The sequence below is a fragment of the Mus pahari genome, chromosome 10, assembly GCF_900095145.1.
Source record: "Mus pahari chromosome 10, PAHARI_EIJ_v1.1, whole genome shotgun sequence".
Taxonomy (NCBI): Eukaryota; Metazoa; Chordata; class Mammalia; order Rodentia; family Muridae; genus Mus; species Mus pahari.
Window position 1 is genome coordinate 59,529,413 of NC_034599.1, and position 20,255 is coordinate 59,549,667.

The following is a 20,255-nucleotide window of genomic DNA, read 5'->3' on the forward strand; positions in this document are numbered from 1 at the left end:
GAGAGAGAGAGAGAGAGAGAGAGAGAGAGAGAGAGAGAGAGAGAGAGAGCGTGCATGCAGGGAATTACCATATTGGGCTGAAGGAAGTCACCTGACTTGTCTTTGAATGCCCTTGGTTGTCCTTGGTAGTATGTGTGTGGGTGGCTTTATTTTCCTAAGGTCATCCCAAGAGTGTGGGCAGGGCTATTATTGGGGGCTGAACTGTGCATACGCCTCACACTGGCAGCGACACATGTTACCTGTGCCTTCAATGTGAGGAGGTAGCAAGGGTTGGCAGAGGGCTTGGTTGGGGCTGACCCATGGGCCTCTCAAGTTGGCCCATTCTCTCCACACTGGCACTGTACCCCACCCACCGCCAAATCCTAGGCAGGACAGTGGGGTGCAGCCCCTGAACCAGAAGCTGAATGTGTCTTGTGACTGAGCCAGAGAGGAGGAAGGATTAAAGCAAGCTTGTCCAGAGACTGTGGGGAGGGGTGGGGAGGGCCTTCGTGTGCATGGAGACTGGAACAGCAAGCTCGAGCACCTCTACCTCCTGAGAATACACTCAAGCACATGGGTACCACTCTTATACATCCACGAGCGTGCTTGCGTGTGTGTGTGTGTGTGTGTGTGTGTGTGTGTGTGTGTGTGTGTGTGCGCGCGTGCGCGCGCACACACACACACACACACGTGCACACGCGCTGCCTTTCTTAGAGACCACACAAGCTGCCAGCAGGAGCTGTCCTTGGCTCTGTCTCAGCCCCAAGCCTCCTCTCTGTGCTCTAGGCTTTTGTGTACAGGTTACTTAATGTCATTCAGAGATCTTATTCCAGGGATATAGACTGGAACAAGAAACAGAATGAAAACAGCAATTAATTTTCCTGTCAAGGATGCCAGCAGCAGTAGAAGGAGAGAGAGAGAGAGAGAGAGAGAGAGAGAGAGAGAGAGAGAGAGAGAGAATGAATGAATATACCACAGGAGAGCATCAGGCTTAGCAAAGCAGTTCAGCAGAACACATAGATCGCACATGCAAAGCCCATTGGTTCTATACAGAATCTGCAGGCCTACTACACACACGCATACATGCACACATGCACATATATACACACTTGAATGCACACAGCCACACACATGCCCACTTCTGGGCTCAGCCACATGTAGGGGGAAGACGCCTAGCTGTCCTGCGATCCCCCCCCCATGCCTGACCCCTCCCATCAGAAAGGAATGGAAATGAAGTGTTGGTTGGGGGCCTCTCTTCACCTTACCAGGCCATCATGGCTCCAGCTGTGTGGGCCCTAAGAGCTCCCCAGGGAGCAGTCTAGTGCTTAGGGATGCAGAGTCCAGGAACCAAGTCCATCCTCCATGCTTAAGAGGCAGACGCCAAGGTCAAATTTTGTGGTTAAGTTAGTGGGTCTACCTGGGACACTCACAACAGGGCCTAGAGCCCTACTTTCTCACCTCGCAGGCCAGTCTCCACGGCCCCATGGTGGCTCACCTGTACTTCCAGAGAGTGGGTACACTGTGGCTCCGCACCCTTCTCCCACTTCTGTCTTGCTGGAATCAGGCCTTCTTGTAGCAGACAGTGACTAAGGCAGGCAGGCTGAAGGCTGCCACTGTGCTGAGCCACAGGGTAGCCAGATCTTTGTCACTCAAGTTCTTTGAAGTCTCAAAGCCATCCTGGTGGACAAATTTTGTTTGTTTGTGCTTTGTTTTTTGTTTGTTTGTTTGTTTTGGGGTTTTTGTTTAGTTTGGTTTGGTTTTTGAGTCAGGGTCTCATGTAGCCCAGGTTGGCCCCAAACGGTCTCTATAGTTGGGGACGGACCTTAAACTGCTTTCCCAAATTCTAGGATTATATGTATGTATTACACAGCCATTACATGTGGTGCTGGGATTCAAACCCAGAGCCTTGTGCCTGTCAGGCTGGTGTTTTCCCAACTGAACTACAGCTACAGCCCGACAAGTTTCAGTGTTTCCATCTCCACTAGAGAAAACAGAGGGCTGGGGAGTGGAATGACTTTCTCAAGGTCATGCCGCTAATCAGCAAGTGAGTTGGACTTGAGCCCAGCTAGGAACAGGTAAGTGTCTAAGCCAGGAGCAAATCTCCAGGGCAACCCTTTGGACTGTCCCATGCAGACACTGTTTCCCCAGCTTGGTGCCACTACCCCACCTCCTTCCCACTCAGCAATGCCTCATGCTCAGAAAGCCCATGATGCTTGCTAATGTCACCAGGCACCACCTGACAAGGTTTCCATCTCCCCCACAGGGAAGCCAGATGGATGGGTTTGCTGAAAACATTCTCAGGGGGGTTTGTTTATTCATCTCCACTGGACCCACCACATGGAGAGCCACCTTAGTTCCACGCCCCAGCAGATCCATACTCACTGGAGCAGAAGTCACTGTGGTATTAACCATGAATAATCATCTATATGTGCACACAGAGATACATGACTGTGTGCGGAGGCCAGGGGCTGACATCAGTTGTCTTTCTCAGTCACTCCCCATCTTATTTTTTGAGACAGAGTCTCACTGAATCTGGAGCTCACCAATTTGCTAGGGTGGCTGGCCAGAGGCAGGGTACTCCCGCCTCTGCCTCCCCAGGACTAAGCTTACAGACTGTCGCCGTCTTTCAGTATAGGTGCTGGGGATCCGAACTCGGGTCTTCATGAGACCCATCTCCCCAGTCTCAGCACTGAGGTGTTGTTGCAGGTGTGTTTGTAAGCATTCTCTCACCTGGTGAAATTGCCTCCGCTTGGCCGGGCGAGGGGTCTGCTGACTACCAGAGTCAGAGTGGGAATCGGCCTCAACCTTTCTGGTCCCCATTTCTGTGTATTTCAGCACAAGGATGGAAAGGAACAAAGACTAGCAGAAGGCAAAGGGGGAGAAGTTCCAGGGAAGCAAATGGTAGAAGCCTCTCTGGGGGGGGGGAGTGTGGCTCTTATTATCATTCTGATCAGCAGATGTCCTGGGAATTGGAGCGTTCATTTGTGTCCTAGTGTTGAGGATAGGTGGGTTTGTTGTGCTGAATTCTGTGGTGTGGAAAGACCTCTTCAAAAGCTCACTGGTGGTGCTGGGGGGATGGCTCAGTAAAGTATATCCCACACAAGCATGAGGACTTGAGGTCAGTCCCCAGAATACATTTAAAAAAAAAAATAGCCAAGTGTGATGGTGCACACTTGTAATCCCAGCAATGGGGAGGTAGAGACAGACGGATCCCTGAGGATCAATGGCCAGCCACCCTGAGGAACTTACTTGGTAAGTTCCAGGCCAATGAGAGATTCTGTCTCAAAAACATAGGGGATGGATGTTATTGGAAAACAGCTAAGATTGTCTTCTGGACTTAAACTTATGCACAGATGTGCACACACACCACACTTGAACACTCACTACACTACACCTAGGCTGTGTGTGTGTGTGTGTGTGTGCGCGCGCGCGCGCGCGCGCGCGCGCGCGCGATTCAGCACCAAGGACAGTGCCATGCTGGCCTGCAGAATGAGGGTAGACCGACCAGCCAGCCAGATGTGGACCTGGGAACATCCTCTAAGATCAGACTCCAACCTTCCTCCCCCACCCCACCCCACCCCCTGTGTTGCTCCCACAAAATGAAAGACCTGTCTGACTTCTGCTTACTTAACTCCAACAGTGATCTTACTTCCCCAAATCCATCCCTTCCCGTTCAGGAATAGTTGATACTTGAACATGGCCCCTTCTGTTTCTAGTGAGAAGTCAGAAAGATAGCTATTCACCAAACTTACTTAAAAATTACTAAATATGTGTACTTGGGATGTAAAGTACTTGGCACAAAGCCCTGTTTGATTCTCAGCATCCCATAAACTGGAGTGGTAGCACACACACCAGCATCAGGAGGGTGCTAAAGACAGAAGGAGCCAGAGTTCAAGGTCATCTTTGGCTACATAGTGATTTTGTAACCAGTTTGGGATACACATAACTCTATCTCAAAAAGAAATTGCTAAATATTTGTTACATACGTAGAGAAATAATATGAAAACACAGTCTCCATCCAGATCAAACAAATAGGGACAGTCACAGCAGTTTATGAAAAAAAAGAATACAAAAATATGTCTTTTTTTTCCTTGGACTGGCCTCAAACTGAAAGAAATCCATCTGCCTTAGCCTTCTTGGCTGCGATTACAGGTGTGCTCTACCACACCCAACTTACAAAAGTATTCCTCCTTCTACTTCTTCTCCTCCTCCTCCTCCCCTCCCTCTCCCACCCAGCATTTCATGCAAGCTAGGCAAGCACCCCATCATTTGATATGCATCCCTAGTTGATTCCCCCCAATTTTAGATATAGAATAGGAGATGAATTAGCAGGTTTATTTTACAGGTCTTTTAACCGTGTGTCTGCCTTCAAAGCTCTCCAATTCAAGATACTATCACCCCACTGAAGACATTCCTGGGCTTGCCCATTGTCCACACAAGGAGCCTGAGTCAGGGCCTACATCACTGAGCAGATCACACTCGGTTTGTTTATTTGTGTCTTTTTCCTGGGCTGAGTGCTGACGGGTGCCCAGCTAGAACTGCAGTGGTAACCTGCCTTGAAATCCCTGGAATGCGCCAGCTAGACATGGCTTAACCCACAGGCTCATTAGGCATCAGAAGCTCAACTCCCCACCAAGGCGATCCAGGCATAGAAACCTGTGATCAGCCTTCGTGAGGCTGCATTCCCTCCCGCCCACCCTGGTATTCAGTTAGCTGCCAATTAGGCTCCCAGGCTTCCCTATCCCCTGGAAACTCTGGAAAGGAGAGGACCGGAGAGCTCTCAGCTCAGGTTCAAAGGCATCTGGTTATGTGCCTGAGTTCATCCTGGCTCCCTTCTCAGAGACCTAGATCCCTTTGAAAGTGAAATGCCTTAAGAAGAAAAGAAAACCCCACATATTGGAGAGGCTTCTCCCCACCAAGATACATTTGGTTTAAACAGCCACTTCTGGTAGCTTTGGGCCATTCTGGGGCAGCCTCACACTTTAGGTGGGCTAACCTCCTACTCAGCTCCCCTGGGGACCCAGTTATGAGGCATAGCATCAAAGAAGGAATGAGAGGAGGAGAGGGAGATGCAGAGCCACCATGTACAGCCTTTAGTTTCATTCTTGTGTGAGATATTTGAATATAATTTTCCATCTCCCACACCCCAGCACTAAAACCAACGATGTCACCCCCCTAGGCATGACATGTCTGCACTAGCCTCCTTTTATTTTGTCCCCAGTGCCCCTCTTTATCTAAGCTGCTCTTCCTAGGCCCCCTCCCTCCTGCCCACCAGACCTGAAGCCATGCCTCTGACTGCCCCACCTCCCACCCAGTGCTGTGTGACCTTTACCTCCTCTGGCAATCTGATCCTTGATGTCTGGTGTGACTGAGCCTTTGTCTTGTGCCATACGTCTGGCCCGAGTCATCGGGACTTAGCAGCAGGAGCTACACCTTTTCTCAGCCCTGACTCCTCTACCCATTTCTCATGTAGGAGTTTTCAATGAATTATTCATTGAGTCAACACATTAATGTCAAGCCCCTGATACATGCCAGACAACATGTCAGGGACTGTGTGTATAGTGAAGAACAAGGCAGCTCTGTTCCCTTCAGCAGGTGGGTCTAGCTCTAAACCACACAGCACTTACTTGTACACACACCTGGGAACCCCACAGGCACAAGGCCACACCCCCAGAATGGGCATAAGAGTGAATGCCTGTCCCCAACAACCTCCAGTGCAGGGCAGGCCCAGAGGGCCAGCACAAGCCGAAAGCCTGAATTCCTTGTCCCTAGAAGGGGCAGTGGGTTTTTTTTTTTTACCCATCCTAATCACAGAGGTCAGCTCCAGATGTGCTCCCACTTCCACATCTGTTGCCCTTTCCCTCTCCCACTTGCTGGAATCACTCTTATAGTGTTTCTGAAGATCCCATTCTGGGCCATCCAAGGCTAGGACTGGGAACAGAGGCCCATTGGACAAAACAAACAGCAATAGGCATGATGAGTTAGAGCCAACTGGGAATGGGAGGGAACCGGACTTCTCCGAGGAGGGGGAGGGGGAAGGAGGAGGGAGAGGGAGGAGGAAGGAGGAAGGGGAGGAAGGGGGAGAGGGAGGAGGAGGAGGAGGCAGCGGCGGTGCAGCATTTACTCTCCTCTGAACTTTAGTACACAGGACATTGTGGCGATAGGTGGACCCTTCAGGGGATACTGAGGCTGGGGAGGTGGCTGAAGGATGATCAGAAGTTCACAGTCATTCTTGACTACATAGTGGGTTAGAGACCTGTCTCTACATGAGACCTTATCTTTAAAGAGAGAGGGGGAGGGGCTCTAGGCCCCGCTGGTAAAGGCATTTGGTGCCAAGCCTAGTGACCTGTCCCAGGACCGAATGGTAAATAGAGAGAAATGACTTCTGAGAGTTGTCCTCTGACATACACCATGTCATATGTGCATCCCAGAGACACACACGTGCACACAGCAGATAAAATGGTTTTTAAAAGGAAGGGTGTCCAAGGAAGTGGCTCGTGAGCAGAGCCCTGAGCAAAGCCTGCTGTGAGCTGTTGCGCGTGCCCACTCTGTCCCTTGCCACCCCACTCTGACCCTTGCCACCCCACTCTGACCCTTGCCTCCCCACTCTGTCCCTTGCCTCCCCATTCTGTCCCTCATGTCCACACTTCATGCCTGTTTGATATCATCTTCTTAAAAGAGTGAGCAGGCACTCAGCTCACAGCCCTCACAGTGCTACGGTGGACGTGTCTTCCTGGGCTGTCCTCAGCAGGTCTCAGGAGCTCGTGACAGTAACTCATAGCAGAAGACAGAAAGCCATTTGTCATTCATCCTCGGCCTCCTCTGTGGCAATGACAGATCAAGCATCTTTGACTGGCAGGCCAAGCTGGGAGCTGTTTTCCAAGTCCCTCTCTCGCTTGGGAACAAATGGACCAGGACACAAATGACAAGATAGAGTTGAATAGATTCCAATATAAAAAAGGAGTGGTTTCCCACTGGGAGATGACCAATGCCAAACAGCCCCAGCTAGAAGTGATCCCTGGGGAGTGACAGAAGATGCTGAGTCTGAAGACATGGGTCTCTACCCTCTCTGGCTGTAGCTCAGTGTTTCCATCTGAGCAATGGGAACACCTTTCTCTGCACAGGACGAAGTCAGGGGTTCTCACTAATGGGGCAGTAAAGTGACTTGGCAGGATCAAAGCACTTGCAGCAGGAACTTGGCAACCTGAGGTTTGTGTGGCAGGAGACAGCAAATGTCCAGAGCGGTTCTCGGACCTTCATACACCACACGCTCAACACACACCACCACGCACAGTGCACTTAACCCTCCCCCCCCACACACACACTTTAAAAACTAAGTACTCACTAAATAAACCATTTTATTCCATAGCGAAGGTTCCTGCATCAGTTAAAGTCAGCTGTGCACACAGGCAGAAGAATGGCTGTATGAATGAGGCAAGTGCCCACTGGTTGTATTCATTTGGAAATCTCGTTGATACACGCAGTTCAGTGGCACCTGTGAGAGACATTCCGCACACAAGTGTCTGCTCTGGGAGTCAAAGCCACGCTCCACATTTCCACTGACTTACTGTTGCTGGCTCTAGCCTGTTCTTTGTGGGGTTGGGCCTGCAACACCAGAGAGGCATGTCCTTGAAGGCAGAGACCTTGATTCACCTTAATTGCCTCTCTATGAGTACCCACTGCAGGGCTGGGCCCCTGGTGACTTCTCGGAGAGTGGAGTGGAAAAACTTCCTCTGCCACAGCAGAAATCCCTCAGTAAGTCCGCTGGAAGGACTCTAGGAAACTAAGCATCGACCTTTAAAGGCAGAAACTGGTTCACCACACACACTTTCCTTTCATTCTTCATCTCTGTGTGAGGTCCAACAGCACACAGCAGTTCTGGGGCCGTGGGACCAGGCATATAGAAACCACGCCATGCCTAGACCCAGGCCCACACCACCTTAGAGTCTGTGGGCCCAGCATGACATATGCTCACATGGGTTGATCCTGTTTTTTTTTTTTTTGTTGTTGTTGTTGTTGTTATAAGGGACCTGGAAGGCTTAAAACCTTCCCTGTGACAGAACCACAGAGATGTCACTCAGGGGTCCTCTGTGAGATGAACATGGTATGGATGGTGGCAGTGTCCTAGGGTTCAGTCCCTGCAGGATTCATGTTTGACTCTCATAAAGACATCCCATACCTTTAACCTGTTTCTTGTGGATCCCACATCCTTGATGGGGGCTCACTCTGGGGGCCGTCACCAAGTTCTCTGGTGTGTGTGTGTGTGTGTGTGTGTGTGTGTGTGTGTGTGTGTGTATCCTAGCCCGAGTTTGCCTCCTGGAACCATGAAAGGCAGTGTGGGCTGGGAAGGGCAAGGGGTCTGTGGCTGCTTTGAAGCCTCTTCCAAAGAGGAAATCCCTTTGTGCACTGCATGATCTCTGAGGCTCTCCAGGCAAATTGGGAAGATGAATCAACTGTGGGGGCCCCAGAGCTTCAAAGGCAGTGTGAGGTGGCAGATCAAGCTGGTAGAGCTGTTCTCATTAAAGCTGGGGATGGTGGGGGCTCCCAGCAGAGCTGAGGACTAGACCCACAACCCACAGCCTGGGTCCCTGAGGGCTAGCCTGCAGCCTTTGGCCCTGAGAGCTAGCCTACAGCCTTAGATCCTAGAGGGAGCCCACATCCTGCCTCTCCAAGTTGTAGACCCCATTGTTGTAGAAAATGAAGCAGAAATGATTCAGAATCTGGAGTCACCACAGGGCAGACCTCAGCCACAGGCAGGGGTCTGACTGGCATTATAGAACAGCAGAAGGTTGGAAGGGGCACAGTAGGAACCTCTGGGCAGCACAACCACTAGTCAGAGCCCTGCAGTTCTACATTTCTTAGCCTCTAGCTTGGTTGGCTCCTTCTCTGGGGATCATAAACACAGGGAGAGAGCAAGGATATAGGTCTTCCAGTGCCCCTCCTTGGAAGACAAGCCAAAGACCATGAGGGCTCCTAAAGTGTGTGGGTGTGAGCACTGTACACACACTGCCTAGCTTCCTTTCTCTGTAGAGGGACCTGCCGTCCTGAAGGCTGTGGCTTCTTCCTGGGATTGTATCTGCAAGGAACTGAGCCCAGGTTTCTTTCCCATGCCTGCCCTGTGACACTGTGGCACTCCTACATCCAGGACAGTCCCTGATAAAGAAGCAAAGTCTCCGATTAGGTCATTACAGTTGGTATGTTTGACTTTCACCCCGCTGCCACTGGTCTCCTAATATGGGTGTAAGGTGTCACACCCGTGCGCTGATCAACACCTCGACTGCTGCTGACCTCGTGTTAACAGACAGTGGATGAATTAATCAGCGCCTGGGGATGCTTCAGGGCGAGGCCAGATCCCACCACACAATCACACACAGACACACACTCAGGACTGTGCATTCCAGACTTTTCTTTTCTGTTCTGCTTTTGTTTGTTGTTTTGGTTTTGAGGGGCAGGTATGGAGGCCAGAGGTCAATATCAAGTGTCTTCCTCAATCTCCCTTCACGTTTTTATTCTGATTATCTTGTACGTGTGCATGGGTGGCCACAGTATGTGCGTGATGTCAGAGGACAACTTGCCAGACTTGGTTTTCTCCTTCCACCACGTGGGGCCCAGGGATTGAGCTCAGGTTGTCAGATTTGAAGGCAAGTGACCTCACCTGCTGAGTCGCCTTACCAGCCTTCCATCTTGGTCTTTGAGGCAAGGTCTCTTGCCTATTTCTGGGGCTCACTATTTTGGCTAGGTCTGCTGTCTCTGCCCTTCCAGCACTGGAGTTACAGGGATGCACCACCATGCCCAGGCTTTTAGGTGGATGATGGGGATTTGAACTTGGGTCCTCTTACTTAAACAGCAAGCACTCTACTCACAGAGCCATTTCCTCAGCCTCTCAATCATTTATTATTATTATTATTAAAAAGAAAAACACCTTTTTAATGTAGTGCTGGAGAGAGAACCTAGGAACTTACATACCAATGTACAACACTGTACTGTTTGCACTAATAACAGTGAGTCCCCCCACTCCCACCCCACCCCCCCACTCCCAGTCTTGTGCATAGTGTCCTGTGCAGTGCCACATTGTCATGGTAATGATATCTGGAAGCCCAGGCCTCATCCTGGCTTAATTCACCCACTCTGAGGGATGCCAGTTCCAGCAAAACCACATTGCTTGTCATTGTCTCCTGACATGTTGGCAGAAGAAATGGGCATGGCTGGCTCTGCTCAGTCCTGCCTTGTGCCCCAGCTCCAGGACCTCTTGGTTCCCCCACAAGTGTCACCCCCAGACTGGCCCAGAACCTGCTGCCTCTCCGCTCTATGGGTCAGCACTACCTTTCATTTGTTTGCCTGTTTCTCAAGCTTGTAAATGGTATTCTTGCATGTTATTTAATAACTCAGTTATTAATATGACCTGGCCAGCCCCCAGTAATCAAGGCAGAGTCCTATGGATTTTTTAAAATCAGCTTTAGCACAATTACTAAGCGATATACCACTCATCTATTTTCCTATACACTAGACTGTTAATTCCCCAGCTGTGCTCGCCAGTACTCTCTGTTTGAGTCTCCCCCAGGTTAGGGTTATTTCTGCTCCACCAGTCTGTCTTCAGGGGCATTTCTCCTGCCCACGTTCTCCTGGTCCATCTTGTCTAGTGGAGACCTCCTGTTCTCTCCATCTTCTTTCTCCTCTTCCTCTCCTTGTGGTCCCTACCTGCAACCCTTAGTCCATTACCAAAAATCTCGCCTACCTCTATTCTCTCCAGTAATTATCTGTAGCCACTTTTATTTAACCAATAGCTTTAAATTGGGGATGGAAGTTTATACAACAAAGGCTGGTACATGTGAGAATCTGATGGGGGGGCACAGATCTTGGAGTTTAGCATTTGTCTGCACAGCTCCAGACCAACCCCTAACACAGGCAGACTGGACTTCTCAGGCCCTAGCACACAATGCAGGCCCAGCAACTGTTCGATGCTTGGATAATGAGCCTCTCTCTCCCCACAACTGGTGTGCTGGGGTAGATGCCAGTCTCAATCTCTAGTTCTTTACTATGTGGCCACTGGGGAGTCCTGCCTGCCACGTGAGAAGACGGAAGGACATAGAGGCACAGTCCTCACTGGACATGGCTGCAGGGAGAACCACAGAGAGAGTAGCCAGTGCGATGAATAGACCACTAAGAGCTCGTGGTACATCAGTATAATCCTATGCTCTGAGTGTCTGTCAAGACTGGGACAGTGTCTGGAGATTCGAGTTTGGATCTACAGTACTTGGGTCTGTGAATATCTAATTGCAACCATCTCAGGGGAGGGAGGAGAGTTGAGCAATGGGTCCTCTCAGATCCCAGGAGCCTCCCTGCCCTGCTGGCCCCACTGGGCACATTAGCATCACAAGCTTAGGATGGAAGAGGCCCAGCAGTTGCCTGCTCCAGTTTCTGGATGGGGCAAGCCAGTGTGACTGGATCTTGAAAACATGTTAAGCGAAATAAGTCAGATACAAACATCTGCTCCCGTATGGTTTCACTCTTACAAATGGCCGGAGTTGGCAAATGCAGAAAGACTGAGGTTTTAGTGATGGCCAAGGATGGGAAGTCATTGCGATTGGTTGTAAGAGTGTCTCTGGAGGGAGGCTGCTAAAGGGTTTGGAGATGATAGTGTTAATGCTAACACATGTGACGAATGCTATCACATTGTGTATATATGTGAATAATATGGGAATTTTATGCCACATAATTCAATAGAAAATATTAATAAGTCAATACATTGCCTGAAGAGAATAGAGTGATAGGAAATAGTGTTAAGCCATGGAAAATCTGGGACCACTATTTACTCATAAACCAACCTCTAAACAAGGTACTGGTGGAAAGTGACCCTCTGCTCTTCATCCTGCAACCCAGGCTGGTTTCGAACTTACTGTATAGCAGAGGATGACCTCGAACCCCTGATCCTGCTGCCTCTACCTTCAGGGTGCTGGGATTACAGGTGTGGGCCACCATGCCTGTTTATGCTGTGCACTCCACCAACTGAGCTACAGCCTTAATTGTTATCTCTGTGGATGATTAACATTAGCTGGTCAAGCTCAGACTAGCTGCCAGCATCCTGCATCTCCCTGCACTGACACCAGGCCTTACCCAGCAGGTATCAGCAGCCCAGACTCCCAGTCACTTCCTAGCTATGACTTGAAATAAGTTATTTAGCCTCTCTGAGCCTCTCTTCCTTGTCTGAAAAAATGGGGATAGTAATAGCATCCATGACCCTAAATGTGGAAAGTCAACTTGGCACCTGTAGTACACAACCTGGTCGTATAGTAACTGCTCCATCAAATATGGCTACAAACTGAGCAGCCTGTTCATGGTGAAGTCACGTGGAAGAGCTGTCAAACCACTCCCTGTTGTGAGGACTCAAAACCCACAAGGCTGGATCCTAGAGTCTGAAGGAGTCAGGTGGGAGGGGCTGAGCGGTTGGCCTTGTCCAGCTGGGTGTCTCTTAAGCCCTGGGTAGCTGCTCAGAGAAGCTGAAAACTCAGCAGAAACCAAATATAATTAGAGAGCAGAGTCCATGACAGGGTGAAGGGAAAAAAAAAAAGCCCACCTACGTGAGGGTTTGACATGGCCTGGCCAAACTGGTCAGAGTGCATGGCTCCACAGAGGAGCTCCAGGCCCCTGTAATTGTGGACTGATCGCTCTACTTGCCTTCAGCAGAGTAGATAATTAACTCTCCCGGCTCCGTCTCATTTCCCTATCACCACTGAGGAATGAGGAGTTTTTATGTGAATTTTTCCAGATAAGTAAAGTTATCTGTGGCCCCTAACATTTTTTTCCCCATTGAGTCACTCTGGGGAGAAATTTCTCTGCATTGGGTGACAAACTTCCTCGCTTCCCTAGTCAGGACTGTTTAACTTAGCTCAGCTTCCTCCCACTGGGTCAGATGGCTGCAGCGGCTGTGCATCTGTCCCCTGATGGCTGCAGGTAGCTGTGTTATCTTAGCCTCTGTGTCTTCTGTTTATTTCCATGCTTTCCTGTTTGGACACAAAGCTGTCGAGGTGTGGATGTGTGTACATGCATGTGCGGGTGCACTTGTGTGAGTGTGTGTGTGTGTGTGTGTGTGTGTGTGTGTGTGTAAATGTCACAGTGTGTATGTGGATGTCAGAGGACAACTTTCCAGAATCTGTTCTCTCCTTACACCACTTAGGTCCTGGGAACTGAACTCAGGTCTTCAGTCTTGGTGGCAAGCACCTTCACCTGATTGGTCATCCCACTAGCCCACCACCTTATTTTTGAGACAGTCTCTTATTGAGTCTGAAGCTAAGCTGGCTGGCCAGTGAGATCTTGAGATCTGTCTGTCTCTGCCATACGAAACCGAGGTTGCATGCTTAATGTGGAGATTCGAACTCAGGCCCCTCTGCTTTCACAGCAAGTGCTCTTACCCGCTGAGCCATCTCCTTAGACCCGCCTTGTGGTTTTAGGAACTTCATAGCACTGAGACACAAATATAGGCATGTTTATATACACATCTGTTTGTAGTGTGAGGAGCCGGAGTTGTATTCTCATGACTTCTTCAATGTCCTAAACCACCTTTATTCTAATACCGTCATGGAGTGCTGAAAGTCTGTGATTCTGTCAGCCACACCCCATGATAAACCATTTATCTCCAGAGATGGCAAGTCACTTCTTGCATGTTGTATAAACCTTCCTGGCAAGACATTTAAAAAAAAAAAAAAACAAACTACTTACCTGAGATGAGGCATCAAAGTAACAGATTCCACAAATGAAACAAAGTAACAATTTCACCAAAGTGCAAATTGACAAAACTGTGAGTTTAATGGGCTTACTCTCAGAACAGAAATGAGAGGTCACTGACAGGAATTAGGGGGTCACATCACTGAAAAAGTCTCACCCTCGCTTGCATGGATGACAACTTCCTCATAGCTACAGAGATGGAGTGTCTCCCTCATTTAACCCACCCCACCCCCTGTATACTCCAGAACCCTCCCCCCCAGACCGCAAGCATCTGGGGCAGAAGTACACACAGCCAGGAGGGAGGTGTAGGAAGAGAAACTGGAGGCCACACTCTCATCTGTGGGGGAACATCAACAGGCCTGATCTTGATGGTCTCTGCAAGTGGTCACAGCAGATTGATGAAGGTGGCAATGTCTGTTATGCTAGAAGAACAGTGCTCCACAACATGTCACCCCCTAGGCACTTGGGAGATACCAAGTGGACAAGTGAGGGATGAGAGTGGCTAAGTGAGGCTCCAAGTCCCTCTGACAACATTCTGTCTCCTTATCCAGGGCACGGTTTTGTTATATTCTGTTTGGGGGCTCTTCCGGAGAGAATGGAGGTTACTGCCAGACATGGCAGGTCACACCCACAATCCTAACACTTTGGAGGCCCAGTAAGTGTTTGAGGCCAACTTGAGCTGCATAGTGAAATCCTCTCTCTCAATAAGGAAAAGAAAAAATTAGGAAGGTATGGATATGTACCTGAAATGCAAAATGTCACTAGGTATCCAGTGGGACAGGAAGGGATGCTACTAGCTTCAGACTTCCAGTTTCTTGTAGAATCACTGTGGCCCCAGAAGACGTAGGAATTGCTTGTCTAGGTCCTGAGGCGGCTCACAGTGGTGAGTGGAGAAGAAGCAGCCAGCTCTGAGCTGTCACTCATCTGCTCTGCAGCCAGCCCCCAAGCTTCCAATCTTGGAATCCCCCAGTGAGTCTCCCATGGACCTGAGCAAAGACCTGGAATCAGAATGCTTTGGCTGCCCTGTAACAATGTAACTTCCATGACCCTCTGACTTGCAGTCTATAACATAGAGAATGAAGGGAACCAACCTGTGAGGGTTAGATACTGTTCCTGCATCGAGACTTCCAGGATGGGGCCTGGCACGTGGGGAGATTTAAACAGCTCTGTCATTGTTATAATGGAATCACAGCACATACACGTTGAATGCTAACTACGTGCGCTTGGCAACGAAGAGAGACGGGGGGAGGGGTACGGCTCACTGGTTAAAGCGCTTGTCCAGATCCCCAGGACTTAGGTAAATGTCTGTGGGTGTGGAGGCTGCATGTACTTCCAGCTTTAGAAAGTAGAGACAGGGATCCCCAGAACAAGCTGGCAGAGGAGACTAGCCACATCCACAAGCTCTGGGTTTGGCTTCGAGACCCTGCCTCACTGAATGAGGGGAAGGGTGATTGAAGGAGATCCCTGACTTCACCTTGAGCCTCCTCGAGCATGTGTACATACACACATGCAAACATGCATATATACACATTCCAAAATGGGAACGAGAACGAGTGAGCGTGCACACAGTGGATAATTCTATCAGTCTTCTCATCCCCTGGGAAGGTTTCCTGGAAAGAGAGTGAGCTGGGGGATGCTGCACTGCGACCCTTCGGCTCCTCTGTCCTGCGAGGCACTCTCAGCACGAGAGGAACCTGTCACTCTGAGTGGACTGGGAAACTGAAGGTGATGTCTACTCATAGTTTGGCAGCCCAATCTGTATGTGTCAATACTCAAGGCACAGATGAAGAAGGCCACAGATGAATAAGCCAAGATGAGGGGGTGGAGATCAGACACTCGGTGGTCCTGTCAACTGCAGGGTAGATGCGGGCTTCTGAATAGTGACCCAACCCACTATCAGGAGAGAACTTGTGTGACCCTGGCAAAGCTGGTGGAGCCCCAGCACGCTCACAGGCCACACCAATCTCTGCCTTCTTGTGCCTGCTCAGCACCTGAGTGCTTCTGTGTGTCTGTTCACCCCAAGGATACCTTCCCCATACCACTCACCTGACCCTTTCCTCCCAGAGTCTAAATCCTAGAAAGCTTGGGTACAAAGATCAGCTGGCCATCTGTGCCCAAGGGCAGCAGAGCCACCCTCCACTCCAGCATGCCCAGGGCTGAGGTGCTCTTTGGAACTGAGGACTTTTGGTGCTGAAAGCAAGACAGATGGTCCTCTGGCAGGCAGACAAGTGAGCCATCTTTCACTGCCCTCTTGCAATGTGGAGCCCTCACCTGACTGCCTTAACTGGAAACAATCTTTCTTGCCTTCGAAATCCTAGAACAGTATTTGTGCCTGTCAGTAACCAAATTCCACTTCCATTCAAAACTCCCAGTGCTTGGGGGACGTCTTATATTTGTTGTGCCCTGAATGAAACAAAAGGGTCAAAGTGGGAACAGTGACAACAGGCTGGGTAACTTTCCTGAAGTTCTGGGCCACTCTGTCCCTTTCCATGGCTTAGAGTACAGGTCTCCAGAAAGCCATCAGTCTTGGAAACATTTAACTACAGGAATGGATCTCCTAGATTGTCTGTCACCTCCCAGGGATACATTTTTTTTGTTTTCTCTGATCTTTCTGAAGGAGCTTTGGCGGTGAGGAAATTGAACTGAGGAAGCAAGTAGGGGGCTGAAAGTATTCCTGGAAGGGAGGAGGAGGGAAGGGAGAGCCAGGGGTATGCACAGTGAGTCAGAAGAACCGTCCTTAAGTAAATGAGAATGTGAGAGGTTGTTAAGCCTGTGAGTGGGGAAGAGAAAAGAGGGCTTCACAGGCTGAAGTGAAGCTGGGCCCAGCTGCCCTGAGAGGAACAGGGTCACAGAGCAAGGTGGCAGGCATGGCGAGAAAGGGTCCAGCTGAGATGAGTAAGGATAGATAGACCAACTAAAGAGAGCTTTCCGGAGACTGAGGGAGGCAGAAAGCTGTGACCAGGCTTGCACTGGAGGAGGGGCGCGTGGCTTTGATTGAAGTGAGCGGGCAGGGCTGGAAGGCCTTTGAGGCTGTGCCTTCTTCAGCTCCTGTGAACACGTGGTGGCTTGGTGGAGCCTGATCCGTCCAAGAATGCCATCCAGATACCCGCAACAGCTTGGTCTCCAGGGGCCGAGGAGATGGTAAGGCCAAGTGGACCCTCGTTCTAAAGAAAGCTCTGACCCAGCTATCCTTTCTTGCAGGCTGTGACAGCGAGCACTGGGGTCCCCACTGCAGCAACCGGTGTCAGTGTCAGAACGGCGCCCTGTGCAACCCCATCACCGGCGCCTGCGTGTGCGCCCCCGGCTTCCGAGGCTGGCGCTGTGAGGAACTCTGCGCGCCTGGTACTCACGGCAAGGGCTGCCAGCTGCTCTGTCAGTGCCACCACGGCGCCAGCTGCGACCCGCGCACTGGCGAGTGTCTCTGCGCACCTGGCTACACAGGCGTTTAGTGAGTAGTGAGGGCGTGGCCTGGGGTGGGGCCATAGCGAGGTCAGGACTCTTAGGGTGGGGAAAGAGGGATGCGGTAGAGCCAGGAGACTATGCTGGATGCTCGGCTGGGGGCGGGGGTATGGGAGTGGGTATCGTGGCCTGAATGACCCTGGCTTGGAACAGGACAGGGCTGGGGCCTGGAGACCCTCAACAGGGCTTTCAAGACTTTTGGGCAACTTCTTAGAACCCTAGTGGGCAGGAAGAGCAGAAAGTTCCGGTTGTGACATCTGTCCTCTGACTCCAAGTGCCACAGTGTCTTTAAGTACCCAGGCCTCACCTCCACAAGTCTCAGATTCAAGTCCTACTATAGACAAGTCACATGGACAGAGGGCCCTTCCTAGTTAGGGTACACAAGTGAGTTTGACCTCTTCTTCTTCATACTACTTTCGTAGTATGCCTGTTTGCCCCCATTCTAATTGAATAGGCCTGGTAAGAGCCCATCCGATGTATCATGTGCAGATTGGCCCCTCACTTCCGTGCCCCGGGGAAGCCATACTGATAGGGATCCACAGGACAGCTTATTTGACACTCTCACAGACCAGACCGGTGTCTTTCCAGCCCAGCTGAGGCTCTATAGTGTTCTCTTCGATTCATAGCAGAAGCAAAGGATGCTGGCCACAAGACATCCTGGATTGACAGCCTCTGCTGCCCCAGTGTCTGGGGCCATGGCCATTGGAATGAGACCCTCCCTACACTCCCACGGCGGCTGGTCCCCACACATGGCAGCCGGGAGCCTCTCAGAGCCTAGGAAAGACATTCCTTGGAGTTTCCAGCTTTTACCTTTGAAAACAGGCAGGTTTTCAGGGGCTGGAGAAATGGCTCAGTGGTTAAGAGAACTTCAGAGCTTCTGAGTTCAATTCCCAGCAACCACATAGCACAACCATCGTATAATAGGATCTGATGTCCTCTTCTGACATGCAGGTATACATGCAGAGAGAGCACTCATACACATAAAATACATTTTAAAAAATCTTTAAAAGAGAGGAGAAGAAATAGGCTAGTTTTTAAAGGCAAAATCCAGGACCACATCTTAGCTCGTGATTTTTTACCCATCTGGCATGCCCTTTCACCCTCTCTGTGCAATCGACTTCACTTTCAAGACCTAAGTAAACCATCTTCTTACGGCAGTCTCTTCAGCCTCCTCCCCAGAACCTCCGAGTGCTGGCCCAAGTGCCCTACAGTTCAATATATTATATCTGTCTCCCCCTACTGGCAGGGAACAGAACATCCATGCTTACAGGTGGTGGGGAGGGGCTTCAGGCTCTCAAGTCCGCAGGTGGGCTGGTTGCTGACGTCACCCACACCTGGGGGAAGGAGGAATCAGGTGCCAGGTGGGGGCGGGGTTGAAACTATCTGTTCTCATTGACTGGGCTCACTAGGGAGTCCTGCGGCCCTGGGACTGAGCACGAGGTTGCTTTTGGGAATTCTGCTGTCTGACCTCTTCCTCTCGCTGTAGCTGTGAGGAGCTGTGCCCCCCTGGGAGCCATGGAGCTCACTGTGAGCTGCGCTGCCCCTGCCAGAATGGAGGGACCTGCCACCACATCACTGGCGAATGTGCCTGCCCTCCAGGCTGGACGGTAGGTGGGCCCTCAAGATCTAGGTGGGCACCGTAAGATGCTTTGGCACCATGGAAGGCTAAATTTCCCCTCTCTACCCGGGTTTATAGTCATGCCGACTTGAGACACTAGCAGTGAAGAGTCCCAGATCTAGGGTCTGTGTGGCTGAAGGCAGTTACTTAGCCTCTTTCCATCAATGATCTCTCACAGGCGAGAGAGTTGTATTTTCCTCGTGTGATTGGCAATGTCTAGGGCTGCACATGTAGCCCAGTTAGTAGAATGCATGCCTAAGATGCACAAAGGCCTAGGTTTGATCCCTAACACCTCAAGAAGCCAGACATGGTAGCACAAACCATCATTTGGGAGGTGGAGGCAGGAGGATCAGAAGCTTAAGGTTATCCTCGGCTATACAACAAATTCAAGGCCAACCTGGGCTACATGAAACCTGTCTGAAAAAGAGTGTTTTTTAATAAGAAAGAAAGAAAAGAAAGAAAGAAAAGGAAAGGAAAGGAAAAGAAAGATTGACTCTGGATTTGGGTCTGGGTACCCAAAGGAGCTTCAGGTGTGGCAGAAGGGATTGGGAAAGAGGAGCCACAGCAGGGTCTGTTCATCATTTGTGAAACGTTACCCTACCTCACATATTCATGCTGACTCTGTGACTGCTGGAATCTGTTATATTCCCAAGTGCTTCAAGTACTTCTGCTGCCTCCTCTCCCGTCACAGGTCTCTCCGATACCCCCACTCAGGAAAAGTAGGCAGAGATATAGCCTCACCATCAGGTGCTATGTCTGGTGTTGCTCCCCCCAAACCTCTCTGACTCTGGTCTCATTCCCCACATACAGGAATGACTTGCCTTCAGTGTGCCTTGCTTGGGTTGGCTATCGTGGTAGGCGAAGTCCTCAGGTGAAACTGTGTATCCAAGGTGCTTGGCAAACACCAAAGCCTTTTATACCTGCTTGATATATACCCCTGAATGTCACAGCCTGCTATCAGCTGCCACCGTCCTGTTAGCACCTCCCTACAGACCCAAGCCCCTGAAAGGCTGCCAGCCTCAGAGGCTGCCCTTCCCCACTGTAACCCCTGTAACATGCCCCACTTCGGGAGAGGCTCAGCCAGTTGCTTCCCCAGGGCCTGAGGACAGGGCTGCTGAGCAGAGCAAGATATTTCAGGAGGCTTTCAACACCAGGCTCCCAGGGGCAGCCAGGAAGGACACCTGCAGGCCCACAATGCTTCTAGATGGGGAGGGACCTTAGGAATCCAGTGTGACCAAATATGGCTACATCCTGGCGTCAATGATGAGTCAAGAGGTCACACTTGAGCCTCTGGAATGCCATCTTTTTTTTTTTTTTTTTTTTTTTTTTTTTTTAGATTTATTTATTTATTATATGTAAGTACACTGTAGCTGTCCCCAGACACTCCAGAAGAGGGAGTCAGATCTTGTTAAGGATGGTTATGAACCACCATGTGGTTGCTGGGATTTGAACTCTGCACCTTTGGAAGAGCAGTCNG

The 20,255-nt window shown here is 50.4% G+C and overlaps 1 protein-coding gene across 1 annotated transcript in view; it reads left to right on the forward strand.

Moving 5' to 3' along the window:
• The window catches only part of Megf11 (multiple EGF like domains 11), a 320,501-nt gene that overhangs the window by 229,639 nt on the left and 70,607 nt on the right, over nucleotides 1–20,255 (forward strand). Inside the window, exons 6-7 of the mRNA XM_029543169.1 lie at nucleotides 16,903–17,149; nucleotides 18,647–18,767. Coding sequence (XP_029399029.1) covers nucleotides 16,903–17,149; nucleotides 18,647–18,767 — 368 coding nt within the window. The remainder of the gene's footprint in view (nucleotides 1–16,902; nucleotides 17,150–18,646; nucleotides 18,768–20,255) is intronic.